Below are 25,876 nucleotides of genomic sequence, written 5' to 3'. Positions count from 1 at the left end.
GGATGGGATGCCCCTCCCGGGACAGTGAAGCATCGCAAGAAAGAACGGGGTTTCTGGGCAGAGATGGAAGGGAGCCCAGACTTGCAGCTTTGACCCAGCCACACGCTTCTCACAGCTGCTCTGGGTTTCCTCATCAAGATGGAAATGCCGACTGCCAAACAAATACGACAGGCCGCACGGGCAGCCGCAGGGAAGGTAAAGCTCAGGCAGTCCCTCCTGCACCCGGCTCGTCTTACCGCACGTTCTTCAGCATGTACAAAACTTCCGACGGCAGGTGAGAATTCTTCACGTCAAACTCCGTGAGGTCTGCCTCCAGTAAGGAGGGCGGTGGCTCCTTTGGCTGCAGGGTTGGGTATTCCTTCTTGAAACGCAAAATCCTACAAAGCAGAGATACGTGTATCTGGAAGAGGAGCCCAAAGGGGTTCGAAGCAGATGGCAGGAGCGCTGCAAACCCAGAGGCAGGGAAGCCACGGGCAGCACTGATGGCCAGCAGGTTCACCACTGCCCGCCAGGGAGGCCAGCTGGGGCACGTGTGGTCTGAAGGACATTCCCAGTACCTCTTGGCCAAAGACAGCACCTTGGTCCTCTTCCTTGCCCGCTGCCGGGGGGCGGCCGTGCTCCCCACAAGAGTGTGGGGCAGCGTGGTCACCTGCAGGGTGAAGGGAAAGGCCGAGTCCTGACCCTGTGACCTACTGGACCCAGCTTCAGCTCCCAGGGTCAAGCGCAGCCCTCAGGAGCTGCCCCGTGGGCTACCTGCAGGCTTGACAACAGCTCCCAGGGTCATTCCCTGCCTGTCCCCGCTGCCCCAGCTGCCCCGGACTCAGGGAGCCATCCCTGGTGCCGCTGACAATGACGTGCCACCTGGCCGTATCACCAAGCAGCCAGTGCCCTCAGAGTGCCGGGTCCTCAGGCCTTTGTTCCCTCTGCCTGCAAAGCTGACGCCCAGCCTCCCCTCTGTCATGCTGGCACAGCAGCCCCTCTCGACAGCCCTTTAAAACCCGGCCCTATCCATCCTGCCTGCCTCCCCACCTAGAGCCTGAGTCGCTGCAGGCCCATCCCGGGGCGGGAAAGCTCTCTGCCCCTCCACCGTCCAGGCCAGCTCGACTGCCCAGTGGCGGTAAGGAGCGCAGAGTGCCGGGTCCTGGAAGTTGGCAAGCCCCTCAGGCAGCCACCAGCCCTCTGCTCCCCGCGCTGCCTCTGCCCCGGGGCACCAGCTGTGGGGGGGTGTGGTCACGACGTCCCTCCAGGTGACCTGGCACCACTGGACCACACTCCTGTCCTCCTCAGCCCAGCTCTGGCCGTTGCACAGTCCTCTGTGGGACCACTGGTTGACTGTCTCCCGCCACCCGACCACACACTTGAAGCAGGCTCCTTCAAGACCTGCTCACGATCACTCCACCCGGCCAGAGCAGGCCGGGCAGCATTCAGGCTCTGGGCCAGCACCGCGGCCTGCCAGCAGCACCGTGCGTCTCTGTGCCGTGGCCAGAGGAGATCCACCCGAGGACTCACATGCCTTCTTGCGTGGTATTTTGAGTTTGCCCCAAAGAACATGAATCAACTGCTTATCCAGAAAAAAGTAACAAATAGGGGCTATTTTAAAATACCAGCAATTATTTCAAGCATGCATTTCAAGTACAGTAAACCTCTAGGCAGCATAGAGTCCGTCCTGCCCCCAGGGGAGCAGGAGGTACCGGGGTAACCGGGCAGGGCTGCACCAGGCCAAGAAGTGAGGCCTCCCACCTTCCAAATCTTGGCAGGACCCCCAATTTCAGCACCAGAGCCAGAACCCTGTGTCCACAGAATGTTCCTGAAAGGGCCTCTGTTGTCCTTTCTAGCTGAGATAAACGTGCACCTCAAAGGGCTGATGAGGTCTCTACACTGGCCACAGTCTCTGAGGGTAAGGGGGCCTCTGCGCTGCAGCGTGAGGGCGGCCGTAGGTGCTGGGGTCCCGCTGCGCCGGGGCCTGTAGAACGGGGCCTACAGCGCAAGTTACCTTCCTCATGATCTTCCTGCCGTAAAACATCACTTTGTCTCTCTTCCGGAATCTGTACTGAGGAGTGGGCTGTACTTGTCCTGCAAGGGGAGCAGAGGGGTCTCCTGAGTACGGCTGGGACGCAGGCAGGCGGGAGGCTCTGCCAAGCAGCAGCCTGTGGGTGCGCACACCAAGCCTGTCCCGTCGTGGGGGAACGGCACCCAGCGTGGGGCCCGGGCCGGCACAGGCGGGCTCGCAGGGAGCGGGACTTGCAGCTCTTCGTCCCAAAGTCTCGCTCAGAAACGTGAGCCAAGAAAGCTGGGAACACACTCAAATTCCATGGGTCTGGTGTGCAAGCACAGCCTCAGCTGGGACAGGCCAGCAAGCCCCAACAAAAGCCACCACAGGCTTGAGGGCTGTTCCCAGGAGCTCACAAGAGGGGGCAGGCCACCGGAACCTCCCCCCCCCCAAGCCCTCGTTCCTCCCCTGCAGAGCTGGAGATCTGAAGCAAGATACTCACGGAAGCGGTTAACCCTCCTGTACACAAAAAAGACGGTGATGCCAACGAGGGCAAGGGCCAGGAGGACTCCAATCACAATCCCCACGAGCTGAGTGAGGTCACAGACAGACAGAAAGAACCCCTGTCAGCAAGGCTGCCGCAGAGCCCCTCCCCACCCCAGCAAGAGGCTGGAACGAAGGGGCCAGGAGCAACCAGGAGTGAGGCAAGCCCACAAATCCCAGGGCCCACCCGCCACCAGGAAGCGCATGAGGTGGTTACCATGGTGGCCTGTGAACGCTGCTCCGTCAGCTGCAGCCCCCAGGACTGCAGGACAGGACCCAGACAGAAGCCAGCCTGGAGGGGACACTGGGGTTACGAAGGGCCAACACAGGCACAGCCCTGGCTTCCGAGGGCAGCAAGAAGAGAGCTGCCGGTTAGGGGGGAGGCCAGCAGCCCTGGGAGAAGGGGTCTTCTGGGCTGCTGAGACCCTCTGAGCGTGCCTGCTCAGGAGCACAGAGAGAGCCCCGTCTTCTGAGGCCACCCACGGCATGGCTGGGGAGGGCCAGCAGCTGTGCTGTGTTGGAGCCTAAATTTTCAGGGGCGCCTGGGGGCTGTCGGTTAAGCGTCCGACTTCGGCTCAGGTCATGATCTCACGGTTCGTGGGTTTGAGCCCCACGTCGGTCTCAGAGCCTGGAGCCTGCTTCAGATTCTGTGTCTACCTGTCTCTCTGACCCTCTCCTGCTCACGCTGCCTCTCTCTCTCTCTCTCAGAAATAAATAAAACATTAAAAAAAAAAGTCCTAAATTTTCAGCTTTCCAGTTCCTCAGATGCAAGTCTAGAGGAGCAAGGCGGGCTGGCCACTGGGTGCACCCCACAAGACCGTGTGCTGCCGGCCGCAGGGCTCGTGGAAGCCTGCATCGCAGCAATGTCGAGAAACCCCAAGGAGCCATCTGGATTTTGAGAACACCGAATACCAGCTCATAGCAGAAAAAGGTTATGTGCCTGTTCCCTGCCACCTCCCAGGAAGGAGGTTTTGGGGGCTTCTCAAGTCCAGACCCGAGGGAGGAGGAAGAGAAAAGCGAGCACAGGATGGTGAGTGGGCAGACGGCTAGGGCCACCTACCTGGAGGATACTGGCTGATTCCCCCAAGAAGATGAAGAGAAACAAGCAGCCACTGTGCATTCCTCCAGGTGTCCACACACCTCCCAAGAGGCCAGGAACGGGAGAGGGCAGGGAGCCCCTTAATCCTCTCCAGTTTCTACACAAGTACCAAGGACTAAAGCAAAGAGCCAGCATCACAGTGTGGACACAGAAAACCCAGTGAAATTGAAGGACATTCAGAAAAGGGTCTCAAAAGCAGAATGCTGGTCGCCTCAAGGCAGAATAAATAAGCGGTCCAGAAAACCATGTCTTTGACCTTGGTTCAGGAGGCAAATGGAAGCTGTGGGAGCTTTTTGCTTCAGAGCTGAGGCATCCAGCCTCTCCTGGCCCCGACTGTGCTCAGCTCTGGACATGACAGCACCCAAACCACACCCTTCACGTAAGTGTGTCCCTTAGAGCTTAACCACTGCTTTGGGGACAACCAGGGATATCCACAGAAAGGGTCACACAGATGCCCCACAATCTAGTTACACAACCTAGTATAGTTGAGCATCCCGGGATTTTCATGGTTGTTTTAATGTATCTACTTTTCTGTTTCAGGAATTAAGAAAGACTTTTGTGATGTAGTTACAGATGTTCCACTGAGGAAAAGACTCCCGTCAAAGCAAGCAGAAGTTCGGAGTACTTGGGTGGCTCAGTCAGTTAAGCATCCAACTTCGGCTCAGGTCATGATCTCATGGTTCATGGGTTCAAGCCCCACGTCAGGCTCTGTGCTGACAGCTCAGAGCCTGGAGCCTGCTTCAGATTCTGTGTGTGTGTGTGTCTCTCTCTCTCTGCCCCTCCCCCCACGTATGCACGGTCTGTCTCTCTCCCTCAAAAATAAACGTTAAAAAAATTTTTTTTCTTTAAACAAACAAGCAGAAGCCCTAAGGGTAAGCAGGAACTGAGAGTTGTGACCTTAGTCTGACAAGGAGACAGAGGGGCCTAGGCAACCTCTCCCACATTTAGCCGACTTCCAGGAGCTGCCCACAGAGCAAATGCTAAAAGGACCCTTTCCCCTGGTCCAGAAACACCCCTATCTGGGAACTTTGAGGCTCTGATTCATCCCCGAAACCATCTAGTTGCATACCTCTGGGCTGGCATCTTCCTCTTGCTTCATGGCTAAAAATGGGAGGAAAAAAACAAAGTCTAGGTGAAAAGAAGGTCTGTCTATACTCGGGGAAGTGTTCCCTCAACTCACGCTCATGGGGCAGAACAATACTTTCGCCTTTTCTCCTGGGTTCCTCTTCTCCTTAAATTACGTTTTCACTGAAAGGAAAACCCTGGTGGAAAGTTGTGTTCCCCAGAAGAGAAACACCAGAGCCACTTCCCTCTCTGTAAACAGCTCTCCTACGGCTGTCCAGGAACCTGGCACCACAGCCAAGTCCTACTCCTCTGCCAGCTGGTCAGGGAGGGTGTGGGCAGCTCAGCCAAGGCCTAGTGCAGCCAGGAGCTCCCCGTGCCTCAGGGATGAGGAGGCTGAGGCTGGGGGAGGGATAGGGGTGTATGGGGCCAGGCGGGGCAGCCGAGTGTGAGACGACCTAGTGTCAGAGGATTTCCAATCCGGTGTGGTTGACCTCAAGGTGGTGTGTTGGTCCAAGGGATGATAAACTTGAGGGCCTGGTTCACCTTGTGCCTGTCTAGTGGTGAGGAGCCAGGTCTGGAGCCTTCACCGTGTGGCTCCCAGGCTCCTTACAAAAGCAGCAGCAAGGGACGATTTATCTCTTCCAAAATCCCACCGAGAGAATGCAGAAGGCAGATGCAAGGTCATAGTGCACTTGCTCCTGGGTCAAACGTCCTGTGCCCTCTGCTGCCACATGGAAATCCCTTCCTTCTCAGATCAGTCTTCTGAAAGGCCAGCAGCGCCCTTGGCCCCAGCTCTGCGGTCCGCTAGGGCCCTGACCAGGCAGTCTCCCCACGCACCTCACCCCTGCACGTTAGAGGTGGGGTAGAGCTCATCGCCCCAGCACGTGCTAGGGAGGCAAAGCGGAAGCCACTGCTTCTCTCTCCATGGGGGACAGCACACAGCCAGAGGGATGGGGCGCAAGCGGGCTGCAGGGCTGGGAAACTGCAGGTTAGGAGGCATCGGGGTTAGCGGCCATCCAGGCTGGGGGTGTCATTTTAGAGGGTCATGGGGTTGGGAACCCCGGGAGTTGACAGGCGTTGCGGTTGACGAGTGTCGGAGTGACGGGGGCACTGAGGTTAGGGGGCTCAGGTTGAGGGCCCTGGGAGCTGGGCGGCTTGGGCTGACAGGCCTCAGGGTCGGGCCTCAGGGTGGGGGCACCTCAGAGTTGGAGGCTCGGGGTTGACCGAAGTCGAGGCTGGGAACGGTGACTAGTGTCCGGAGGGCCGAGAGGACCCGGCATCTGCCTCCCACAGGCGGCTCACCGCGCAGCCCTGGGCCAGGCGGGCTTGTGGAGCGGTGTGCGTCCCGGCACGGGGTGGGGACGCTAAAGGCTACCCTTCATCACGGGGCCAGACCCGGGGCATCGCCACCTCGGGGCGCTCGGCGGCAACTCACCGGAACCGCGCGCTCCCGACGCCCGCGCTCCCGTCACTACCCCCACCGCTGGGCCGCCGACGTCCGCGCTCCCGATACTACGCCCACCGCTGGGCCGCTGACGTCCGCGCTCGCGTCACTACCCCCACCGCTGGGCCGCCGACGTCCGCGCTCCCGTCACTACCCCTACCTCCGGGCCGCCGACAACCGCGCTCCCGCCGCCCCGCAGCCGCGCCGCGGACGCCGGACCTCCACGCGCATTGGCCTGGGCCAGGAGGTCCCGCCCACTCACAAGGCGGAGGTTGCGCATTGGGCGCAACGCAGCCAATCGAAGCTGCTCTTGCTAAGGGCGCAGAGTCCGGGTGGCGCCGGAAGCCGCGCGGGCTGCCGGAAGTCGCCACGGGCGCCGGAAGCAGGGAGAGGTGCGGGGCGGGGACCCGTAAGAGTTCGCGTGACCGCGGCCCCGTGAGCGTGGACGGCTCGAAGAGCGCTCGCGGCCTGCAGGAGCCAGCATGGGCCTCCTCAGCGCGGCGGCCCGCATCGTGGTGCGCGGCGCCGACCGCATGAGTAGGTGGACCAGCAAGCGGGGCCCACGCACCTTCTATAAGAGCCGCGGTGCCAAGGGCACTGGCGTCCACGCCCGCGACGGGAAGTTCGTGCAGGTCAAGGAAATGGTCCCGGAGCTGGTGGTGCCCGAGCTGGCCGGCTTCAGACTCAAGCCCTACGTGAACTACCGCGTCCCGGCGGGCACAGACGCGCCGCTGACGGCGGAGCAGCTGTTCCGGGAGGCAGTGGCGCCCGCCATCGAGAAGGACTTCAGGGACGGCACTTTCGATCCGCAGCGGCTGGACAAGTACGGCTTTGAGCCCACGCAGGAAGGCAAGCTCTTCCAGCTCTACCCCAAGAACTTCCCGCGCTAGGAGCCGAGTGGCGGCCGCCGGGTGTGCCCGGGGACTGCGTCCGGCCATCGTCCCCTTCCGCTGGTCCCGGGGTGGGCGAGAGGGGAAGCATTTCCTTCGTTTTGTTCCTATTAAAGACCTTGGCTACCATCCGGTGTTGGTGTGGCATCTGATCCTTGTGAGCCGAAAGGATGCGGCCTGACAGATCCGGGTGACAGAGGGCCCGTCCCCGGTGAAGCTGGAAGCAGGGTCTTCCCAACCAAAAGGTGCTGGGGAGGTAGGCCAAGGGCGAAAACACATGGAAGAAGGAAAATTCACAAGGCACGTGGTGCCACGTGACGACAGTAGTTATCCCTCAGATTCTTCGCTCCAGAAGTCAGTTTGCATATTCTTGATCGGTTCAAAAACAACTATTCTGGGGGCAAATCTCCAGTAATCTAGCTTCTCCTCTGGGTTCCCCGGTTTTAGTGCACAGTCCCTGGAGTATAATGTATTCTGCTTCGTATTTAATTGACCCTTAAATAACCATTAATACAAACACTTGAGGATTCAAATTCTTGTATTGAAATAAATGCACCATTAGCTAGGAATTGGTCACTTTTGCAGAGTGATTTTTTTATATGTTGTGACCTATATTTTCATCATAAAATAATAGTGTTTTCTGACTCTGAACACATACATAGAATATTGGTAGAAATTTGACAAATTCTACACTAGCCTGCACTTCAACAACTGTTTCTTCCAGAGAGACAATGAACTCCTATGGGAGTCAGAGGAGTCACAAACCCAGTTATGTTCTTGGTGTTAGTATGTGTCTAGCTCTGCAAGCTACTCAGGTTACTAAAGCCACAATGGGGAATAATTCAAGTTTATGACACACTTAGGCATCTCAATGTGTATAGGCTTCTTTTTGTTTATCAGCATAGAGACTACTACAAGTGCTTCTGGTGCCATGATAAGGTGATCTTTATTTTTTTTTCATTTTTTTTTTTTTTACAAATAGTTTATTGTCAAATTAGTTTCCACATAACACTCAGTGCTCATCCCCACAGGTGATCTTTATTTTTTAAGTTTATTTTTTGAGAGAGAGTGCATGTGAACAGGGGAGGGGCAGAGAAAGAGAGGGAGAGAAAGAATCCCAAGCAGGCTCTCAAGCCATCAGCGCAGAGCGGGATGTGGGCTTTGAACTCACAAACCTGTGAGATCATGCCCTGAACCAAAGTTGGACACTTAACCGACCGAACCACCCAGGTGCCCCCAGATAAGATTTATTTAAGAGAAGCCAGTTTTTTTTTTGACTGTTTACACTGTGGATCCTATAAGATACACTGAGCCCTGTACGGTCGTAGAGACTACAATAGAAATCTCAATGAGATGGTCTGATGGCAGTTCACTCACAAAGTCCCACTGCGGGCTTTATTTGTAGAAGTGGTCTCTGATTTCAAGTTAAGCAGTCTCTTCTCCAGCTCAGATGTTCTCCCACTTCCAGAGGTGAAGGATATGATCATAAAAGGAGCAAGTAGCTAGGAAGTTGATGTCAAAGTTCGCTGCTTCCGGATAGAGGTCACAGTCACAAACCTTGGTCCCTGCAGTGTGCAGCTGGCTGTCACCCTTAACCATGTCCTCTGTGAGTGCCTGGACAGAAGCCCTCCGTTTGCTTCCATTCTGAAGTCTGGTATGACCTTCTTTACCATTCTCTGCTAAATGATCATAAGAGTGTGCTGGTGACTGGTGCACAGCCTTCAGGTTTGAGAGATGTGCGGCTTTGCCTCGTGAGCTGCGGCAGGGAAAGGAACCTGAGCAGGACGGCTGGTGGTTCTGTGACACACTGTGGACGCCGAGCCAGGACCAGTCGGCTCCATACACCAGCGAGTTGGGCAGCGTGTGGGATGCAGAGACTGTGCAGGCTTCCTGCTTCTCCTCTAGAAAGACAGAACACAGGAAGTGTGACGTTACCCAGGTTGATCTCATCACTACCAACTGATGGGCGCCGCCCACTCTCAAAGGGAGACTCGGCTAAAAGCAGTCACTCATTTGTCAGCAGCCAATGTGCATCACGCAAAGGAATCCTTGAGATGTGGACAGATGAAGAGAAAACAGACCTTCATCTGGTAGCGAGTGCACTCTGGGTGCCTGACAGAGGAAGCAGCCTGGCTACAGAAGCACAAGGGCGACAGTGCCTTTCCAAGTCGGAGGACTTGGCAAATGCTTCAGTTAAGACTTCAAAGCAGAGGGGGGCGCCTGGGTGGCTCAGTCGGTTAAGCGTCCGACTTCGGCTCAGGTCATGATCTCACGGTTCGTGGGTTTGAGCCCCGCGTCGGGCTCTGTGCTGCCAGCTCAGAGCCTGGAGCTTGTTTCGGATTCTGTGTCTCCCCCTCTCTCTGGCCCTCCCCTGTTCATGCTGTCTCTCTCTCTCTCTCACCACATTATCTGGAGGGTCAAAAACATAAAGAGTTCAGCATGCTCTGTAAAGTCTGGATTTGAGCTTGGGAAGGACTCGCTGAAGAGATGAAGCGGTTTTCCTTCTGGTGAGTTCCTACAGCAACTTTGAGGATGGAGGGGAAGACTGGAAAGAGGTTGAGCTATGGAAGGTTTGAAAGCAATTATTTGACCAGAAAAAAAACAACAAGGTGTTGCCAAGGGGCGCCTGGGGGGCTCAGTCCGTTAAGCATCCAACTTCGGCTCAGGTCATGATCTCACGGTCTGCGGGTTCAAGCCCTGCATCGGGCTCTGTGCCGACAGCTTGGAGCCTGGAGCCTGCTTTGGATTCTGTGTCTCCTCACTGCCCCTCCCCCACTCACATTCTCTCTCTCAAAAATAAACATTAAAAAATATTTTTAAAAAATTAAGGAAAAGGAGAGAACTCTACGTATAGCAAGTTCCACCTTTATATATTTGTATAAATATACAAAGTAAAACATGACCAATGAGAACTATTGAAAATTTTCTTGGAGGGCACCTTGGTGGCTCAGTAGGTTAAGCATCCAAGTTCAGCTCAGGTCATGATCTCACTGTTTGTGAGTTCGAGCCCCACGTTAGGCTCTGTGCTGACAGCTCAGAGCCTGGAGTCTGATTTGGATTCTGTGTCTCGCCCTCTCTTTGCCCCTCCCCTGCTCATACTCTGTCGCTCTCTCAATAATAAACAAACATTGAAAAAAATTTTTTAATGCTTTATTTCTGAGAGAGACAGCATGAGCAGGGGAGGGTCAGAGAGAGAGGGAGACACAGAATCTGAGGCAGGCTCCAGACTCTGAGCTGTCAGCACAGAGCCTGATGTGGGGCTTGAACCCACAAACTGCGAGATCATGACCTGAGCTGCAGTCGGACGTTTAACCGACTGAGCCACCCTGGCACCCGTGAAAAATATTAAAAAAAAATTTTTTTTAAGCGACTTTGTAGGCTCATGTAATTTTACCAAATCTTGATCAAAAAGATAATCCAAATGATGTAAAAATTACTCAAGAGAAGAGAAAATGAAGAAAAATGTTCATACTTCTGGTTTTGATTTTCACATGAACCAAACATAATGCTGAAATCTAATCTTGATAAAACAGCACCAGATCACATCCAGCATCAAAGAAATCACACACACATGAGGCGCCTGGGTGTCTCGGTTGGGTGTCTGACTTCGGCTCAGGTCATGGTCTCACAGTTTGTGGGTTCGGGCCTCAAGTCAGGCTCTATGCTGGCAGCTCCGAGGCTAGAGCCACTTTAGATTCTGTGTCTCCCTCTCTGCCCCTCCCATGCTCATGCTCATGTTCTCTCTCTCTCTCAAAAATAAATAAACATTAATTAAAAAAAAAAAAATCACACAGCTGGGGCGCCTGGGTGGCACAGTCAGTTAAGCATCTGACTTCTGCTCAGGTCAGTTCATGAGTTTGAGCCCTGCATCAGGCTTGCTGCTATCAGCACACAGCCCACTTCGGATTCTCCGTCTCCCTCTATCTCTGCCCCTTCCCTGCTTTTTCTCTCTCTCTCAATAATTAAAAAAAAAAAAAATACACACCATAACCACATGGGACTTATTCTAGGAGTATATTCCATATTAGGAATTCCATAAACAAAATTTACCATAGTTATACATCTATGAAGAAGAATAACATAGCTCGTATTATAAGAGCATCTGACAAAAATTCAGCAATTCCTGATTTAAAAAAATATGTATCAAGAAAACAGGAATGGAGGAGTACTTGTTCAATACAGTAACACAGATACACTTTAGCTCCTATACATCACTGTACCCAACAGGACTGCCAGGGTGCCTCCATCAAGGTCGGGAAGCCAGCGAGGAGAACCTGCACTTACACTACTTTCTAAAATTGTACTGAAGAGATCAATAAACAAAATTAAACAAGAGGAAACAATCAGTAGTACTGTATTAGAATCAGAAAATAAAGAATAAAACTACATCTTTTTGCAGATGACATGATATTTACCTGGAAAACCCACAGAATCAATAATAGAAACAATTTTTTTTTTTTTTTTAATTTAGTATGGCAGCTGGATATGAAATTACCAACAAAAAAAAAACAATAGTTTTTTTGTGGTGCCCGGGGGGCTCAGTTGGTTAAGCGTCCGACTTCGGTTCAGGTCATGATCTCACAGTTTGTGGGTTCGAGCCCCGCGTCGGGCTCTGACATCTCAGAGCCTTGAGCCTGCTTTGGATTCTGTGTCTCCCTCTCTCTTTGACCCTCCCCTGCTCACGCTCTCTCATACTCTCAAAAATAAGTAAAAAACATTTAAAAATTAAAAAAAAAAAGTTTTCAAATACTCAGATAATATCCAGTTACAAGATGTAATGAGAGAAAAAACTCCATTTATAGCAACAACTAAAAGACTGCTTACATATAAAGTTAATAAGAAATGTACAGGGGTACCTGGGTAGCTCAGTCAGTTAAGCAGCTGACTTCGGCTCAGGTCATGATCTCACAGTTCATGGGTTCGAGCCCTGTGTGGGGCTCTGTGCTGACAGCTCAGAGCCTGGAGCCTGTTTCAGATTCTGTGTCTCCCTCTCTCTAACCCTCCCCCACTCATGTTCTGTCTCTCTCGGTCTCAAAAATAAACAACTATAAAAAATTCTTTTTAAAAAGAAAACATTTAAAAAAAGAAAAAATATACAATGTATGTAGAAGAAGGTTAAAACCCTCTGAAAAATACAAAATCAAACTTGAACAAATGGAAAGGCACCCCTTTTCTTGAGTAAGATGACCCCAGATGATGAGTCAGCTGTACAGTTAATTTATATTTAATTTTTTTAATGTTTATTTATTTTTGAGAGGGAGAGAGAAAGAAAGGGAAAGCGAGGGGCGGGGAGGGGCAGAGAGAGAGGGAGAATCTGAAGCAGGCTCCAGGCTCTGAACTGTCAGCATAGAGCCTGACATGGGGCTTGAACTCACAAGCTGTGAGATTGTGACCCAAGCCAAAGTCAAACGCTTAACCGACTGAGCCACCCAGGCCCCCCCTGGTTAATTTATATTTAATACAATCCCTATACAAATCTAATAAACTTCTTTCTGGGACAAGATAAGTTAATGTTCAAATTCAAATATAAGAATAGTAGGAAATCCTTGAAAAGGAAGAGTGAAAGTGCCCATAACTCTTCTATTACAAAGGCACCACCAAGCCTCCAAGATCACAGCAGTAGGTGCAGACACGTGAAGAGACACCCAGCAGGACTCAAAAGACAAAAAAAAAAAAAAAAAAAAAAAGCCATGGAAGCACATAAGGCTGATACACAGGAAGAGTGGCATCTCGATTCACTGGGGGTGGAGGACTTTCCAGTAGCGTTGGGATAGCTGCTTGTGCCACTCACACCACCACGAGCCGGAGTTCTGCCCCCTGGGGAACAGGAAGCTCTGGGTGCGCCAGAGACAGGCCGTGAGGCCCTCAGAGCAGAGAGGTGGTGCCTTCGTCGCTTCTTTGTATAGACGAGGAGGGAGGCAGAGTCACGAACAGGATGAGGAGGGAAAGGGGGCACTGGGTGTTTATAAAGAGAGGAGAAAATGTGAAACAGTCCCAACAGTGAAGACTTACTGGCCNCTGGCTCTTTCCAGGCCCCCCCCCTGCAGCACGAACTTGGAGTGAGGCCCCACAGGGCTGCCCTCCCCCTCCAGCCACCTTCTGGGGCTCAGGCACCATCAGAGCCGGGTCTGACCAGTGCTGGGTTCTGCTCACAGAGCGTGAGCAAGGGTGCGTGAGCAGAAGTGAAGCACTGGTAGAAAAAGGGGGCAGGAAACTGAACCCCCACCCCAGGCCTGGCTGCCACAAGCCCCCTACTCACCTGTTGCTTTTTGGCAGTTGAAGATCTTAAAGCCACTGTGCATACACGCTGCCAGGAGGAGGTGGTGGCGGAAAGGATGCCACTTGAGCCTCCACACTCCGCCCTCCGCGGACATGTCTGCAAAAGGCTGCTTCATGTTCCGAGTGTCCCACAGTAGAACGTGCTCGTCGTAGCTGCACAGGGATCATGCGGGAAAGCCAATGCTCACTTACCCCCAGGTCCCCCGGTGGCAGGGGAACATCTCGCGGGGAGGCCCATCCTACTCACTGCTCTAGGACACAGTCCCTTTTCCCAGCCCAGATACCTACACTCTGGTTTTTTTTTTTTTTTAATGTTTTTATTTATTTCTAGGAGAGAGAGAGAGACAGCGTGAGCAGGGGAGGGTCAGAGAGAGAGGGAGTCACAGACTGAAACAGGCTCCAGGCTCTGAGCTGGCAGTCAGCACAGAGCCCGACGCGGGGCTCGAACCCACGAACGGCGAGATCATGACCTGAGCGAAAGTCGGACACTTAACCGACTAAGCCACCCAGGCGCCCCACCTACACTCCGGTTTAAGAGCTGGTCCAATTGGTGGAGCATGGGTGGCTCCGTAGGTTAAATGTCCAACTCCTGATTTCGGCTCAGGTCATGATCTCACGGTTCAGGGGATCAAGTCCCACATCAGGCTCTGTGCTAAGACCGCAGAGCCTGCTTGGGATCCTGTCTCCCTCTCTCTCTGCCCCCCCTGCGCCTCACCCCCCGCCGACGCACACACATGCGTGCTCATACTCTCTCTCAAAAACAAACATCAAGAAAAGAGTTGGTCCAATTAAACACTGCAATGGTCAACATGAGAAAATGAAGTAAAAGGTGCAGGATGGTCCCCTGTGCACAAACCCAAAGGGACTCACTCACCTTCCTGTGGCCAGGATGCCCTCCTGATGGGGACTGCTGTGAATGCTGCACACGCCCATGGAGTGCCTACAGGCAGAAGTGCAAGGCCTGAGCGGGCGCACGGGCAGGGACAGGTCTCCGGAGGGAAGCAGCCAGGAGGGGCGGGCAGGCTGGTGTTGCAGGCCCAGGGCCGGCCCCTTGATGAACTTACCTCCTGCTAGTGAACACAGATGTGCCAGGTGCTCTGGTGTCCCAGCCTTTCAGAAGGCCATCGTCCCCACCTGGGGGGAAACAGAAACACCCGCTGACGATGGCAATGACAGCAGGAAGTGGCCGCTTCTCAGGGAGGGAACCTATGCCCGCAAGTAAACCCCCAGGGAGGGCTTCTCCTGGGGGGTTTCAGGTCGGCCCCAGGTGGGAAGAGTTCTAGAAACAGCAGCTCGGAGAGAGGCCTGTGCTGTGGCTGCGTTTACACTTGAAGGGGGCACCTGCAGGGAAGACAGGCAAGGCTGATGGGCTCAGCCTACGGGAACGAAAGGGAAGGACGAGAAGTTAGGGTAAAAGTTTTCAGGTCACACGTGGCTAAAGTGGCTTCTGTTCAGGCTCCAGCGACCACCGCGCCCGGTTACGCAAACCGGAGCAGCCACATCAGGGAACTCTGCATGGGACCTGCGTGCAGGAGGCAGCAAACATGAGCACTTCTTTTTTTTAACGTTTATTTTTTGAGAGAGAGACGCAGAGTGCAAGTGGGGGAGGGTCAGAGAGAGAGGGAGAACCAGGAACTGAAGCAGCTCCAGGCTCCAAGGTGTCAGCACAGAGCCCGATGCGGGGCTCGAACTCACAAACAGTGAGATCGGACCTAAGCCGAAGTCAGAGAGTCAACCAACTGAGCCACCGAGGCGCCGCAAACACGACCACTTCTTAAGGTTCTGGAACCTCAGCACACCCCCATGTATCTCAGAGGGGGGTGCCCTTGGTAGCCCTGCAGTGAAAAGAGCCCCTGTGCTCGTCATAGGGAATCTGAAAAAATGGGAAGAATAGGGAACTGACACCCTAATCCATAACCAGTTGAAGAAAACAACAAGATCTAGGGCGAAGGAAGGGAGAGGCTAAACAGCAGGGCCTGCAGGGAGGATGAAGAGGAGCACAAGAAAAACACCTAGGTCTGATCACTCATCTGTCCGTCCGTCCGTCCGTCCACTCAACCATGTGTCGTTCCATATACCCACCCAGCACCTATCCACCTTCCCCCCTACTCCCCACCCACCCAACACACGCTGACTGAGCGCGCTGCAGGACCCCGGGACAGACGGAAGGGGCACAGGACGAACTTGACCGGCCACTAAGCAGACCAACAGAACCGTCCGTCCAGGCAGGACGCCTGCAGGTGAGCCTCAACTCTGCACAAATTTGCAGAGAAAGCTGGTAGCGGCTTCTTTACACACGGGTCTCTCTCTCACACCCCACGTCCATCCACCAAGACATCCTGACGAGCCATCTTCACACAGGCGTCCAAAGTCCTGCCCCGTTCCCCTCGCGGGCACTGCTCCCAACACGGTCTGGCCTTCCTGCCACCGTCTGCACGGCAGGTCCTCAGGCTCTGCCCTCGCGCCCTTGCAGTCTACGCTGGACACGTTAGGAAAGAAGATCCCCTTCAATTCTGCAACATTTACGTCAGAAAACGTCACCCCCCACTCAGTATCCTGCAATGGCTCCTATTTCAGGGTGAGCCAAAGCCAAAGTCCTTCCTTAGGCCTGCAAGGCCCTATGACCTTTGATCTCACCTTCTGTTCTGCCACCCACCTCCTGCCATTCTGGCCACACGGTCACTTGCTGTCCCCGCGCAGCAGGCTCACTCCCTCCCTACCTCTGCCCACTGTGACCATGCTCTATAACAGGATGGTCTACACCTGCCCACAGCACCCCAATCCCCCAACCGTGGCCCACCTTTCCTCTCCTCAAAGCACTTCTCACCCCTGAGCCACTGTGGCCTCTGTTCACTCATCCTGTGTTCTGCTTCATGACCACTGCCTGTCTCCTCTCAGTGTAAGTTCAGGGAAAGCAGGACTTTTGCCTGTCTCGTTAGCTCACGCATCTCAGGCACCTAGAGTGGCGCATGGTACATATTAGGTGCTCAACAAACATTTACTGAATAAACGACTTGGGGCTGAATTACAACATCACAGCCTCCACTACGCCTGGCCCTGAATTAGCGGAGTCTCAAGGTAGGACTAATGCAAGAATGAAAAGACCACAAGAAATTAAATATCTATTGTTGTCCCTGAGACTGTTCAGTGCAGCAGCAAAAAATGCATAAAGGGCCCTGCTGTCAGGGGAAGGTAAGCACTAGTCATGATGAGGACGAGCAGGGTGCCTGAACAGCGACCAGAGGCCACACTGCGCCAGTGCCTCCGGGACAGGACTCTACAATGAGCCCTGCCAGAAACGCAGAACCAACCCGGGATCTCACACCGAGACTGGGGGAGAAAAGAGTAATTTAGTCAAGCACGGAGATTGCAGAGAACACGGAATATGTGAGGGAAGAGGGATCACACAAAACCAGGCTGAAAGACAGGCAGGGACCTGACATGCAAATCCACAATCTCGCTGGGGGGTCGCACAAGTGTTCTAGAAGGAAGCTACCAAGGGTTTAGCCATGACCGAAGTGTGATAACGTTTGCGTAGTTTTAACATTTTTAAGTTTTTATGAGAGACAGAGAGAGACAGAGTGTGAGCAGGGGAGGGGCAGACAGAAAGGGAGACACAGAATCCAAAGCAGGCTCCAGGTTCTGAGCCGTCTGCACAGAGCCCGACACGGGGCTTGAACCACAAACCCTGAGATCATGACCTGAGGTGACGTAGGACACTCAACTGAGCGTTTGCCGGTTTTTAAAACAATAGCTCTAGCTACAGTGTGGGGGCACGATTGGAAAGGCTCAGAATGAATACAGGGCCATCGTTCAGGGCTCTGCTAGGAGATGAGATGAAACAGTGCCCCCAACAGGTGGAAAGAGAAAGAGACGGCCAATTCTGAGATGCTTAGAAGAGAAAAAATCCAAGGTCTCCCGCTCCTGGAAGAGGTGAGGGGATGCCAGTGTCTGATCTGGGCAGCCAGACCCTGCGCTGGGGTCGGGAGATGAGGTAGGAGCTACGTGCAACAGGACAACACGGGGACAAGGGCTTGGCCGGGATCCACGATCCACGTATGAAACGCCCAGGAAGCATCCTTTTTTCTTTTCTTACTGTTTATTTACCTTTGAGATAGAGAGTGTGTGAGAGAGTGAGAATGTGCAGAGGCAGGGGAGGGGCAGGGAGAGGGAATTCCAAGCAGGTTCCACGCTGTCAGCACAAAGCCTGATGCGGGGTTCGATCTCAGTAACCATGAGATCATGACCCGAGCCGAAGTCACCCCACCCCCAGGAAGCATCCTTGCAGAATATTTGGTAGCTGGCAAGACAAAGGAATCAAGAGCTCAGGGGAAAAAAAGGTCTAGGGTGCCTGGCTGGCTCAGTCTGAAGAGTGCGTAACTCTCGACCTCAGGGCCATGAGTTCAAGCCCCATGTTGGGTGCACAAATTACTTAAATTAGTAAAACTTCCTTGAAAGAAAGAGAAAAGAAAGAAAGAAGGAAAATAAAAGGAAAAAAAGAAAAACTGGTCTGCTTAAGCAACCACAACGCAGTGTTTCTGGAAGAGAGAGACGGCAGCTGGAGCCCTAACGGCGACAATGGAGAGTGAAAACACCCAGACAGGCCAGAGGACGAGCACTTCCAAGTGGAGGGAAGGGGTCAGCAGCACTCAGGAAGAGGAAAGCCCAGGGTAAGGCGGAGAAAAGACTGTGCCAGGAGGGGGTCAGTGTGTGAGTGCTGCTCAGAGGCGCGCCCCGGAGCAGGCACGGTGGCCGCCACCGAGGACTTGCGCCAGAGCGGTGCCGGCAGAGCGGAGTGGGCCACGGAGCTTCCTGACCATCTAACGGAGCGTCCCTGGCCTTACTGCTCCCGCGGAGCTTAGCACACCACCAGCAACTAGACACAAAAGGAAACAAGGGTCAGATCTTTTCTTTGCCTCCCCGCAAATCCAGCGACTCCCCTTCTGTCTTCTAGAGGCCAATGCGCCCCGCCCCTCACCTCCCATCTCCCAGGAGTCCCCTCCTGCCGGGGAAGACAGGCTGCTCAGCTACCTGGCTCCTGCAGCCTCCAGGCCTGTTCATTTCTCACCCTCACATCAGCACGCCCCACGCACAGCACTCACAAGGTCCGGAAAGCAACCCTAACCCCCTCGGGCTTTTCTTCGGGAAGGTAAACTGGACCCAAAAGAGGAGTAGACAGCCTGAAATCCAACATGACGAGGTCAACACTGGACCCAGAGAAGGCAGCGGGAAACGTGGGGACCCTGGATTCTTGGAGCAGCGGCCAGAGATCAAACAGCAGGCGCGGCAGGAGGCAGGGCTCCAGGGCTCCCGCTGCTCCAGCACTGGGGGTGCCCCCAACACCCTGCAATGCCTGCAGCCCGGTGCGCTTTGCTTCCCAAGGAGGAGCCAAGTGGTGAGTCCCAAGTACAGCTTTTACCCCAGAGAACACATTCTCCACAAAGGGTTTTCAAGGTCCCAATATGTCTGGAGTTACAGCCCTGACCTGGGCCTCACCTGCTTGCTCCCTCCCTCCTGGGGTCGATCCCCTGTGGAGAAGTACCAACCTGAATAAACGATTTCTGTCTGCCAGTAATTGAAAGCCGAAATCCAGGCCTCAAAGTCATGGGCTTGCCACGTGGCCACCTCCTGTAGCCCAGGCCCCTGCTCATTCACGTCCAGCAGGTGGAGCTGACCCTTGGAGTCGCTGCTGATGATTTTCAAGGGCTGGTCACTGGCCCTAGACACGAGAACCAATGGAGAAACCCAGTTGAATTTATTCAGTGACCCAAACTCATCACCTCCCTCTGGTTCCCCACTGGTGGCATCCGAGGCGTGTCCCGGGAGGCTCTCCGTGGGCCCGGTGCACGGATGTGCCTGTTAAGGGGTTTGGGCATCTGGTAGAGATCAAAACTACCACATATATAATCTGTCAAGACAAACCCACGTCGGCTTCTCTTGATGAAAACGCTGTCTTGTTTACCTAAAAGGTTGGAACTTTTTCTTTTTAGATAAAGACCAGTAGTGACATTCCCAAGTCTAGGAAGCCACAATCAAGGCTGGTGCAAGGCTTCAATTCTCTCTTGCACGAAAAGAGGAACGAATGCTCAGAGGAAATACGGGAACCCTCACCAACGCCGGCTCTTACCTTCCAGTTTTCCCAATGGACCAATCCAGAGACAAGGCCAGACACTGCTTCTCCAGGGCAAAGCCGGAAGACGGCTGCAGTGTGTAAGCAGTCTAGTGGAGAGAGAACACCACTACCAAAGGGAAACAGCCCAGGACCCTGGAAAGACCACTCCTGGAGCCCAGGTAGGCCTCAGTCCTCCATCACATTCTAGGTGAACAAAACGGGTTAGTCCCTCATTCATAGCAGAATGAGAAGACACAGGGGAACTGGCCCCTGCCCTCCAGCAGACACGCCTGCAGGAGGGCTTTCTCACACATGTGACCTTGGGGAAAGCGGATCTGTTTTTCAGACGCCCTCGCTGTCCATCACACCGCCTACGTGGGCTCCGAGATGCACCTCTAGGACACACTCTCCACCCCTTCAAGCCTCAGGGATGCTGGCGCCTTCTGTCTCCGGGGACAGAGATACTCTGCTCTTTCCTCCAGCTTCCTTTTCAGAAACCACAACTAGCCATTAACGTCATTCCTGTTTTCTATGATTTATGTAAGTTTTTTTTTTTATTACCTAAGCAACCTGAACGGTGCTTAACTCCATCAAAAGGCTCCCAGCAAGCTGCTTCCTCGAAGTCCTCTCTGGGGTTTATCACTTACTCAGAATCCTAGTTGACGGGCACACAGCCTTCCTCGGATGTGTCCTCCCTCACTCCTGAGAGAGGCCAGCTGCTGTCAGCTGGCCTGTGAGGCCCATTATACACACGCCCTCAGCTGCCATTAAGCCAATAGCAAGTGGACGTGCTCCAGTCCCACCTGCACCCCTGTCCCAGTGTGTGTCCCTCTCTCTGAGTCAGGGCTTGGCCTTGTGGGCTGTTTACTTTCCTCAACTGATGGACTTCCCAATTCTCTCCCTCTTCCAACAAGTAGATGCAGTCATTTTGCAAATGCGTGGTGCTCATCAACACCAAATGCTCTGAGAAAGCCACGTAGGAAGCATATGCCTTCCTAATTATGGCTGAGAAACACCACTTTCACACAGGAAATTCATTGCTATTCTTGGCCCCAGCATCATCAACCTAAGAATGCTGGTCCAGCTTTCCTCACAGAGGAACTTTCAGATCCACTGACAGGCGAATAAATACCCTGTCACTTCAGCCTTCTCCTGGTGACACATACGTTGATCTCTTCTCAGATTTAAATGCAGAACCCAATAATTTAAGAGACTGCATGTTGGGGCACCTGGGTGGCTCAGTTGGTTAAGTGTCCAACTTCCGCTCAGGTCATGATCTCACGGTTTATGGGTTTGAGCCCTGCGTCGGGCTCTGTGCTGACAGCTCAGAGCCTGGAGCCTGCTTCGGATTCTGTGTCTCCCTCTCTCTGCCCCTCCCCTGCTCACACTCAGTCTTGCTCTCACTCTCAAAAATAAATAAACATTAAAAAAAGAGAGAGAGAGAGAGAGAGAGAGACTGCATGCTAATTTAGAATGCTTCATGACAGGGGTGCCTGGGTCACTGAGTCAGTTAAGTTTCTGACTCTTGATTTCAGCTCAGGTCATGATCTTGCAGTTTGTGGGATCGAGCCCCGCGTCGGAATCCACACTGACATCATGGAGCCTGCTTGGGATTCTCTCTCTCCGTCTCCCTCTGCCTCCTCCTCCCCCACTCATATTCCCTCACGCTCTCTCAAAACAAATAAATCAACATTTAAAAAAATAGAATGTTTTACGATACGATTTGCCATTGAACAGAAACCATCCTACAAAAAGGTTTATATCAGCACAGCCTCCTGCCCAAACTCTTCCTATTCAGATTCTTTCCACCCCCCACAACTCCTGGCCCTAGTCACTGACCTCAGATTCCACCAAGCGGAGCAGTTCTATGGACCCACCAGCATCTGCCACACCCAAGAGGGCATGGCCGGCCACCGGGACATGGCACCTGAGGAGAGAATTCACATGCCAGTCAGAACAAGGGATACGCCCAGAGCACAGGCGAACGTTATGCACCTCAGTAACGTTAAATTTCACTTCCAAAGTTAGGTTGTAGCCTGCAGTCCCGTTCCAGATTCCCCAGCTTATAAATCAGAGAACTATCATCACTTCCCAGGCTGATACCAACCCTAGGACTCAGAAATGAGAGGAGCCCAAGTCTCCACTAGCGTCCAAACGCCAAGAGGTGGGCAGGACAGTAAAGAAATGAACCCAAAGTTCAGACATTTCCCCATCTCATTGAATGCTGACATGCATCAGGCTCCCCTGATTAAATGAACAAATACTTGTGACAAATCCCAGACAGGAGGAATCGTTATCAGTTATACCATTTCATGTCCAAGATTGCAGAAGCATCTCTTCTTTGGATCTCAAGCAGGGGGCAAGCAGAGCTGTCCGCATTGAAACTATACAAGTAGAGACGACCTAAACGGATTTGAGGCTCGTCGGCGTCGAGTCCACTCTACAAAAAAATGCAGATGTGTTCTCTGATTACCCTAATAGATACCGAGGAACCCAAGTTGGTGGAAAAAGGAATCAAGGGAAAGAAAAGCCTTGCCGAGGCTCTGGAACTCTGCCTTGAAGCACCTGATTTTCTGAGCTGGACAAATGTCTCTTCTTTTGTATGTGATTAATGGGTAAGTAGATAAACTGCTGGACTCGGCACAGAATCTTCTAAGTTGTATTTACTCAAGCAATCTCTACACGGATGTGGGGCTCAGTTAAACTCATGACTTCAAGATCAAGCATCGCATGCTCTTCGGACTGAGCCAGCCAGGCGCCCCTAGAATGGTCCTTCTAAGTGGGCTGACAGGGACCAGCTATGGTTAGGGTCACCACAGGGCCCAGTCTGCCGGTAAGCGTCCTGACCTAGGCCTGTTGCTGGAGTGCCAGGTCTCATGCTTAATAGTGTCCTGGTTGGATCTGAATAGATGCCTTCAAGAGATTAGGTACAGCTCCTCCCAATTCCCGTTTTTCTCTTCTATTCTAGGCTTCATTCGTTAAGCGTGAGCCACGTCTGCATATAAGGGACACTGCACTCTCAAGATGCCCATTCTAACCTACCTTCTGGCCACAAAGCCAACGTCACAGCTTCATCTCCTGTGTGACTGCACAGACTTTTCCGGCCCCGCCTCCCCCCACAGCAGGCCAGACACGTCCCAACCTCCGCAGTCGGCTCTGCCTCTCTGAAGCACCGTCTCTTCCTTCCTGCGACCTCTCCTAAGGGTTTGACTCTGGGGCCTTAGCTGCTTGAGAAACGGCATCCGGGGAGCGCGGACCTAGAGGCCGCGGCCAAGACCGCCGGCGGCCGGGAAGGCGCCGCGCACCTTGCTCTTGGGGGCCGCGGGCGGGCCCTCCGGCTTCCGCAGCTGGTAGGTGCCGCAGACCAGCAAGTGCCTGCGGCCCTCCAACGGGCACCACTCCACCGAGTCCGCGGTGTGTTCCGTGTCCACCACGCGCAACAGCTGCACGCGACCTCTGGACGCCCCGAAGTCAGACCAGGACGCAGTAGCGTCCGAGGCTGCGGGGACCGGGCAGCGAGGGCCGGGAGACGAGGCCAGGATGAGAGCGGGATCGGGCCCGAGGTCGACGCTGAGCGCGAGGTAGGGGGTCAGGACCGAAGACGGCGTCGGCGAAGAGATGCTCGCGGGGCCGGTCCTTTTTCTACTTCCGCAGTCGCATCCTTCCCTTTCCCGGGGCGTCGGGGCGGGACTTCCGGCCGTCGATGCCGCCGCGCGCGAGGCTGGGCTCCGGCGCCCCCTGCCGGCCGACGAACTTCCGCGGCCCCACGCGCCAGGGCGCGCATCTTGCCCTGGCAGAAGACGTGGGCATCCGGAGGGACAGTGGTGTCCCCCTCAGAGTCGCAGGAGATCTGGGCCCTGAAGGGGAGCCGGGGAGGGGGTCGCAGAGGAAGAGAAGAACGGCAGGGAAGTGGGGGGTGAACTAAGGACCTAGACATTCAGGGAGCCCAATCCAGGGTCAGTCCTAAGGCTGGGCCTTGCCTGCCCTCTGCCCCTCATGTCCATCGTAGAGGGCTGCCGGCGGGGCATGAAGTGCGGCCCACTAGTGGACGCCAAGTCCCACCTACCGGGACAGTGGAGGAGACAGGGCGGACTGAGGTGGGCAGGACGGTAGACAGCGTCAGGGCTCCGCCGGCCACTCGGACTCAGAATGTAAGGGAGACACCCAGCACAGTCACGATCTCGTTGGGGAGACTGAGTAGGCGCAGCTGCCATTCAAGAAAATTAACATATTCTACAGAATAGGTTTGGGGAAAGCATGCTTTAGACACTGTTAAGGATGGATTGAATTGTCTCCCCAGAAAAGTATGTCGAACCCACAGCACCACAGAACATGACCTTTAGAAACAGGGCCATTAAAGAGGTAATCCAGTTAAAATGAGGTCATTACATTGGGCCCTGGTCCAATATGACTGCTATCTTTATGAAAGGGTGATTTGGTCTCTCAAGGACAGAGACCTACAGAGAAAACGTAAAACCAGAGGATTGGTATGATGCATCCACACGGCAAGGGCTGCCTCCTAGAACCCATACTGCCACCTTCCAAGCTCCAGAAGCTAGCAGAGGCCTGGAACAGGCACACCTTCCCATGTGTCTTCAGAGGGAGCATGCATGATCCTGCCAACACACTGACCTGGGACTTCCGACCTCCACCACAGGGATGATACACTGTTGTCTGAAGCCATCTGCTGAGTGCTAACTTATGATGGCTCCAGGTAGCTGGGCACGCTGACATTGAAATCCACATAGATACCTGGGTAACCCAGCCGGTGTCCAAGTAGGGCGATGGCTACATACACACCTGTGAGGCAGCAGCTCAAGCAGAGAAGCAGAAAAGGTTGGTCCGGAAGCAATAGGACTTTTCGATATGGCTGAACCACACATTTGTATCTGCTACAAGGAATGGTCAAGGGGCACATGTCTGGTTCAATTGGTAAAATATGCAACGCTAGACCTCGGGGTCACGAATTTGAGTCCCACACTGGGTGTAGAGATTACACGGCACAGGGGCGCAGCCCTATTGGACAGGGATCTGCTACCAGCAGCACCTGCTCAAAACAGCTTCGTGGCGCAGTGATCCCCAGACCAATACTATTCCTGATGAGCCCTGTGACGTGGAACACATCAGTCATGTGTCAGGACCCAGTGTGGTGTCCTGCAGGCTTGCTGAGACCCTGGTGCTTCCCTTTCAATGTAATTTTCTGGCGAGTAGATGACTGCAGGGTAATGTGTGCTGGTTACGGAATGCAGACAGGCTGAAGTGGCCGGCCACAAAGGACACAGGCAAAAACCGTAGCCTGTGGTCTGGTGCCTCTTCTTCCCAGGAGACCTTTGGTCTGAAAGTACACTGCCTGAGCACACTCAAGGCCTTACGCCTGGGAGACCACCCAAACCCCAACATGCCGACAATCCTGGGTTCTCCCATACCCAAACAGTCCCGACCAGAGGTGGCCTCCGGAAGCAGGAATTATACCAGCCCTGGGAACACCCCAAGGGCTCAAGCCAAGTGCTGTTGTAGGACTGATGATCTCTCAGGATAATACGGACCCTCCTCCCCAATAGGTTTCTGAGTCCCTATCGCTGCTCAACCTAGGGTCTGGAGGGACCTAGAGCAGACTTCACCTATGCAGCAAAGATGTCCCGGATGTAGAAGATATGCTGCACCTCACCCAGACCGTCCAAGGGGGGCTACTCAGTGAAAACGTACGTGGGGCATGCGGGATTCTCTAGCCTTCAGAGACCCTCCCCTGGTGGGGAGCCCTCCTGCTCCCTTTCTGCCTTCACCTGACTGCTCAGTCCTGCTCTCTAACACCTACTGCCCAAGGGGACTCCAAGGACTGCAAAAGAACCTACCGGAAGCTCAACTCACAAACCAAGACCACCAAGAGGCTATCCTCAGCTAAGGAAAGCAATGAAGACACACGGGGCGGATGGAACACACTGGGAGATGGCAGGAGAGCTGCACAAGGGAACGTAGGAGCCGTTGGGACCAATGTGGGGCAAGGGGCAGCCCAGGACAGATACTCAGAGTTGGGATGGGCAGCCTCATCCTCCCAGGAAGCAAAGCCTCTAGGAGGCAGGCTGGCTGGATCTGAGGACCAGCAAGGTCCCAGACACAAAGCCCGGCTCGGTGCCGCAAGGGCCTCTACGAGGTGTACAAGACGCTGGCCAGCCTTCAGACATCTGTGGCTCCCTGATGAGAGAGGGAGCCCAGCCGAGTGGACAGGAAAGCAACCCTCACCCACCCTGGCTGCCCCAATTCATAGGCAGGACCTGCACCGCTCAACTCCCCACCACCCAGCACGTGAATTAAGAGAACTTACTTGTGCCAGGGCAAAGGACATTCCATGCCTGCCTACTCCACCACCCCCAGCAACTCCTGCCCCGGGACAAGAACAGGCCTGGGTCTCACTCACACTCCCTGCCTGCCTTCCCCCCCCCCCCCCCCCCCGACG

The 25,876-nt window shown here is 54.0% G+C and overlaps 3 protein-coding genes across 6 annotated transcripts in view; 1 reads left to right on the top strand and 2 right to left on the bottom strand.

The window, feature by feature from the left end:
• The window catches only part of PNPLA7 (patatin like domain 7, lysophospholipase), a 62,659-nt gene extending 56,427 nt beyond the window's left edge, over window positions 1-6,232 (bottom strand). Inside the window, exons 1-7 of the mRNA XM_077771552.1 lie at window positions 6,133-6,232; window positions 4,702-4,733; window positions 2,751-2,825; window positions 2,493-2,580; window positions 1,994-2,073; window positions 558-649; window positions 237-377 (exon numbers count right to left, since the gene is read on the bottom strand). Of these exons, the coding sequence (XP_077627678.1) occupies window positions 237-377; window positions 558-649; window positions 1,994-2,073; window positions 2,493-2,580; window positions 2,751-2,825; window positions 4,702-4,731 (506 nt within the window). The 5' untranslated portion in view covers window positions 4,732-4,733; window positions 6,133-6,232. The remainder of the gene's footprint in view (window positions 1-236; window positions 378-557; window positions 650-1,993; window positions 2,074-2,492; window positions 2,581-2,750; window positions 2,826-4,701; window positions 4,734-6,132) is intronic.
• A 268-nt stretch (window positions 6,233-6,500) lies between these two features.
• Window positions 6,501-7,160, top strand: MRPL41 (mitochondrial ribosomal protein L41). Its single transcript, XM_077771568.1, has one exon. The coding sequence runs from the start codon at window positions 6,624-6,626 to the stop codon at window positions 7,029-7,031; it is 408 nt and encodes a 135-aa protein (XP_077627694.1). The 5' UTR covers window positions 6,501-6,623; the 3' UTR covers window positions 7,032-7,160.
• Window positions 7,161-8,059: 899 nt separating this feature from the next.
• DPH7 (diphthamide biosynthesis 7) lies at window positions 8,060-22,811 on the bottom strand. Of its 4 annotated transcripts, none has more exons than XM_077771562.1 (9): window positions 22,465-22,811; window positions 21,729-21,862; window positions 21,262-21,349; window positions 19,438-19,529; window positions 18,857-19,029; window positions 14,375-14,444; window positions 14,185-14,250; window positions 13,291-13,463; window positions 8,060-8,932 (listed from the first exon to the last, which is right to left on the bottom strand). In XM_077771562.1, the coding sequence occupies exons 2-9, from the start codon at window positions 21,734-21,736 to the stop codon at window positions 8,478-8,480; spliced, it is 1,125 nt and encodes a 374-aa protein (XP_077627688.1). In that variant the 5' UTR covers window positions 21,737-21,862; window positions 22,465-22,811; the 3' UTR covers window positions 8,060-8,477. The 4 variants fall into 4 exon arrangements, with proteins under 4 accessions (XP_077627688.1, XP_077627689.1, XP_077627690.1 ...); XM_077771563.1 differs by having other exon boundaries at window positions 22,565-22,811; XM_077771564.1 differs by lacking the exon at window positions 8,060-8,932 and adding an exon at window positions 10,340-12,986.
• Window positions 22,812-25,876: the final 3,065 nt, after the last annotated feature.

The sequence above is a fragment of the Crocuta crocuta genome, unplaced genomic scaffold (assembly GCF_008692635.1).
Source record: "Crocuta crocuta isolate KB4526 unplaced genomic scaffold, BGI_CrCroc_1.0 scaffold1013, whole genome shotgun sequence".
NCBI lineage: Eukaryota > Metazoa > Chordata > Mammalia > Carnivora > Hyaenidae > Crocuta > Crocuta crocuta.
This window is presented reverse-complemented; position numbering and strand designations above follow the sequence as displayed.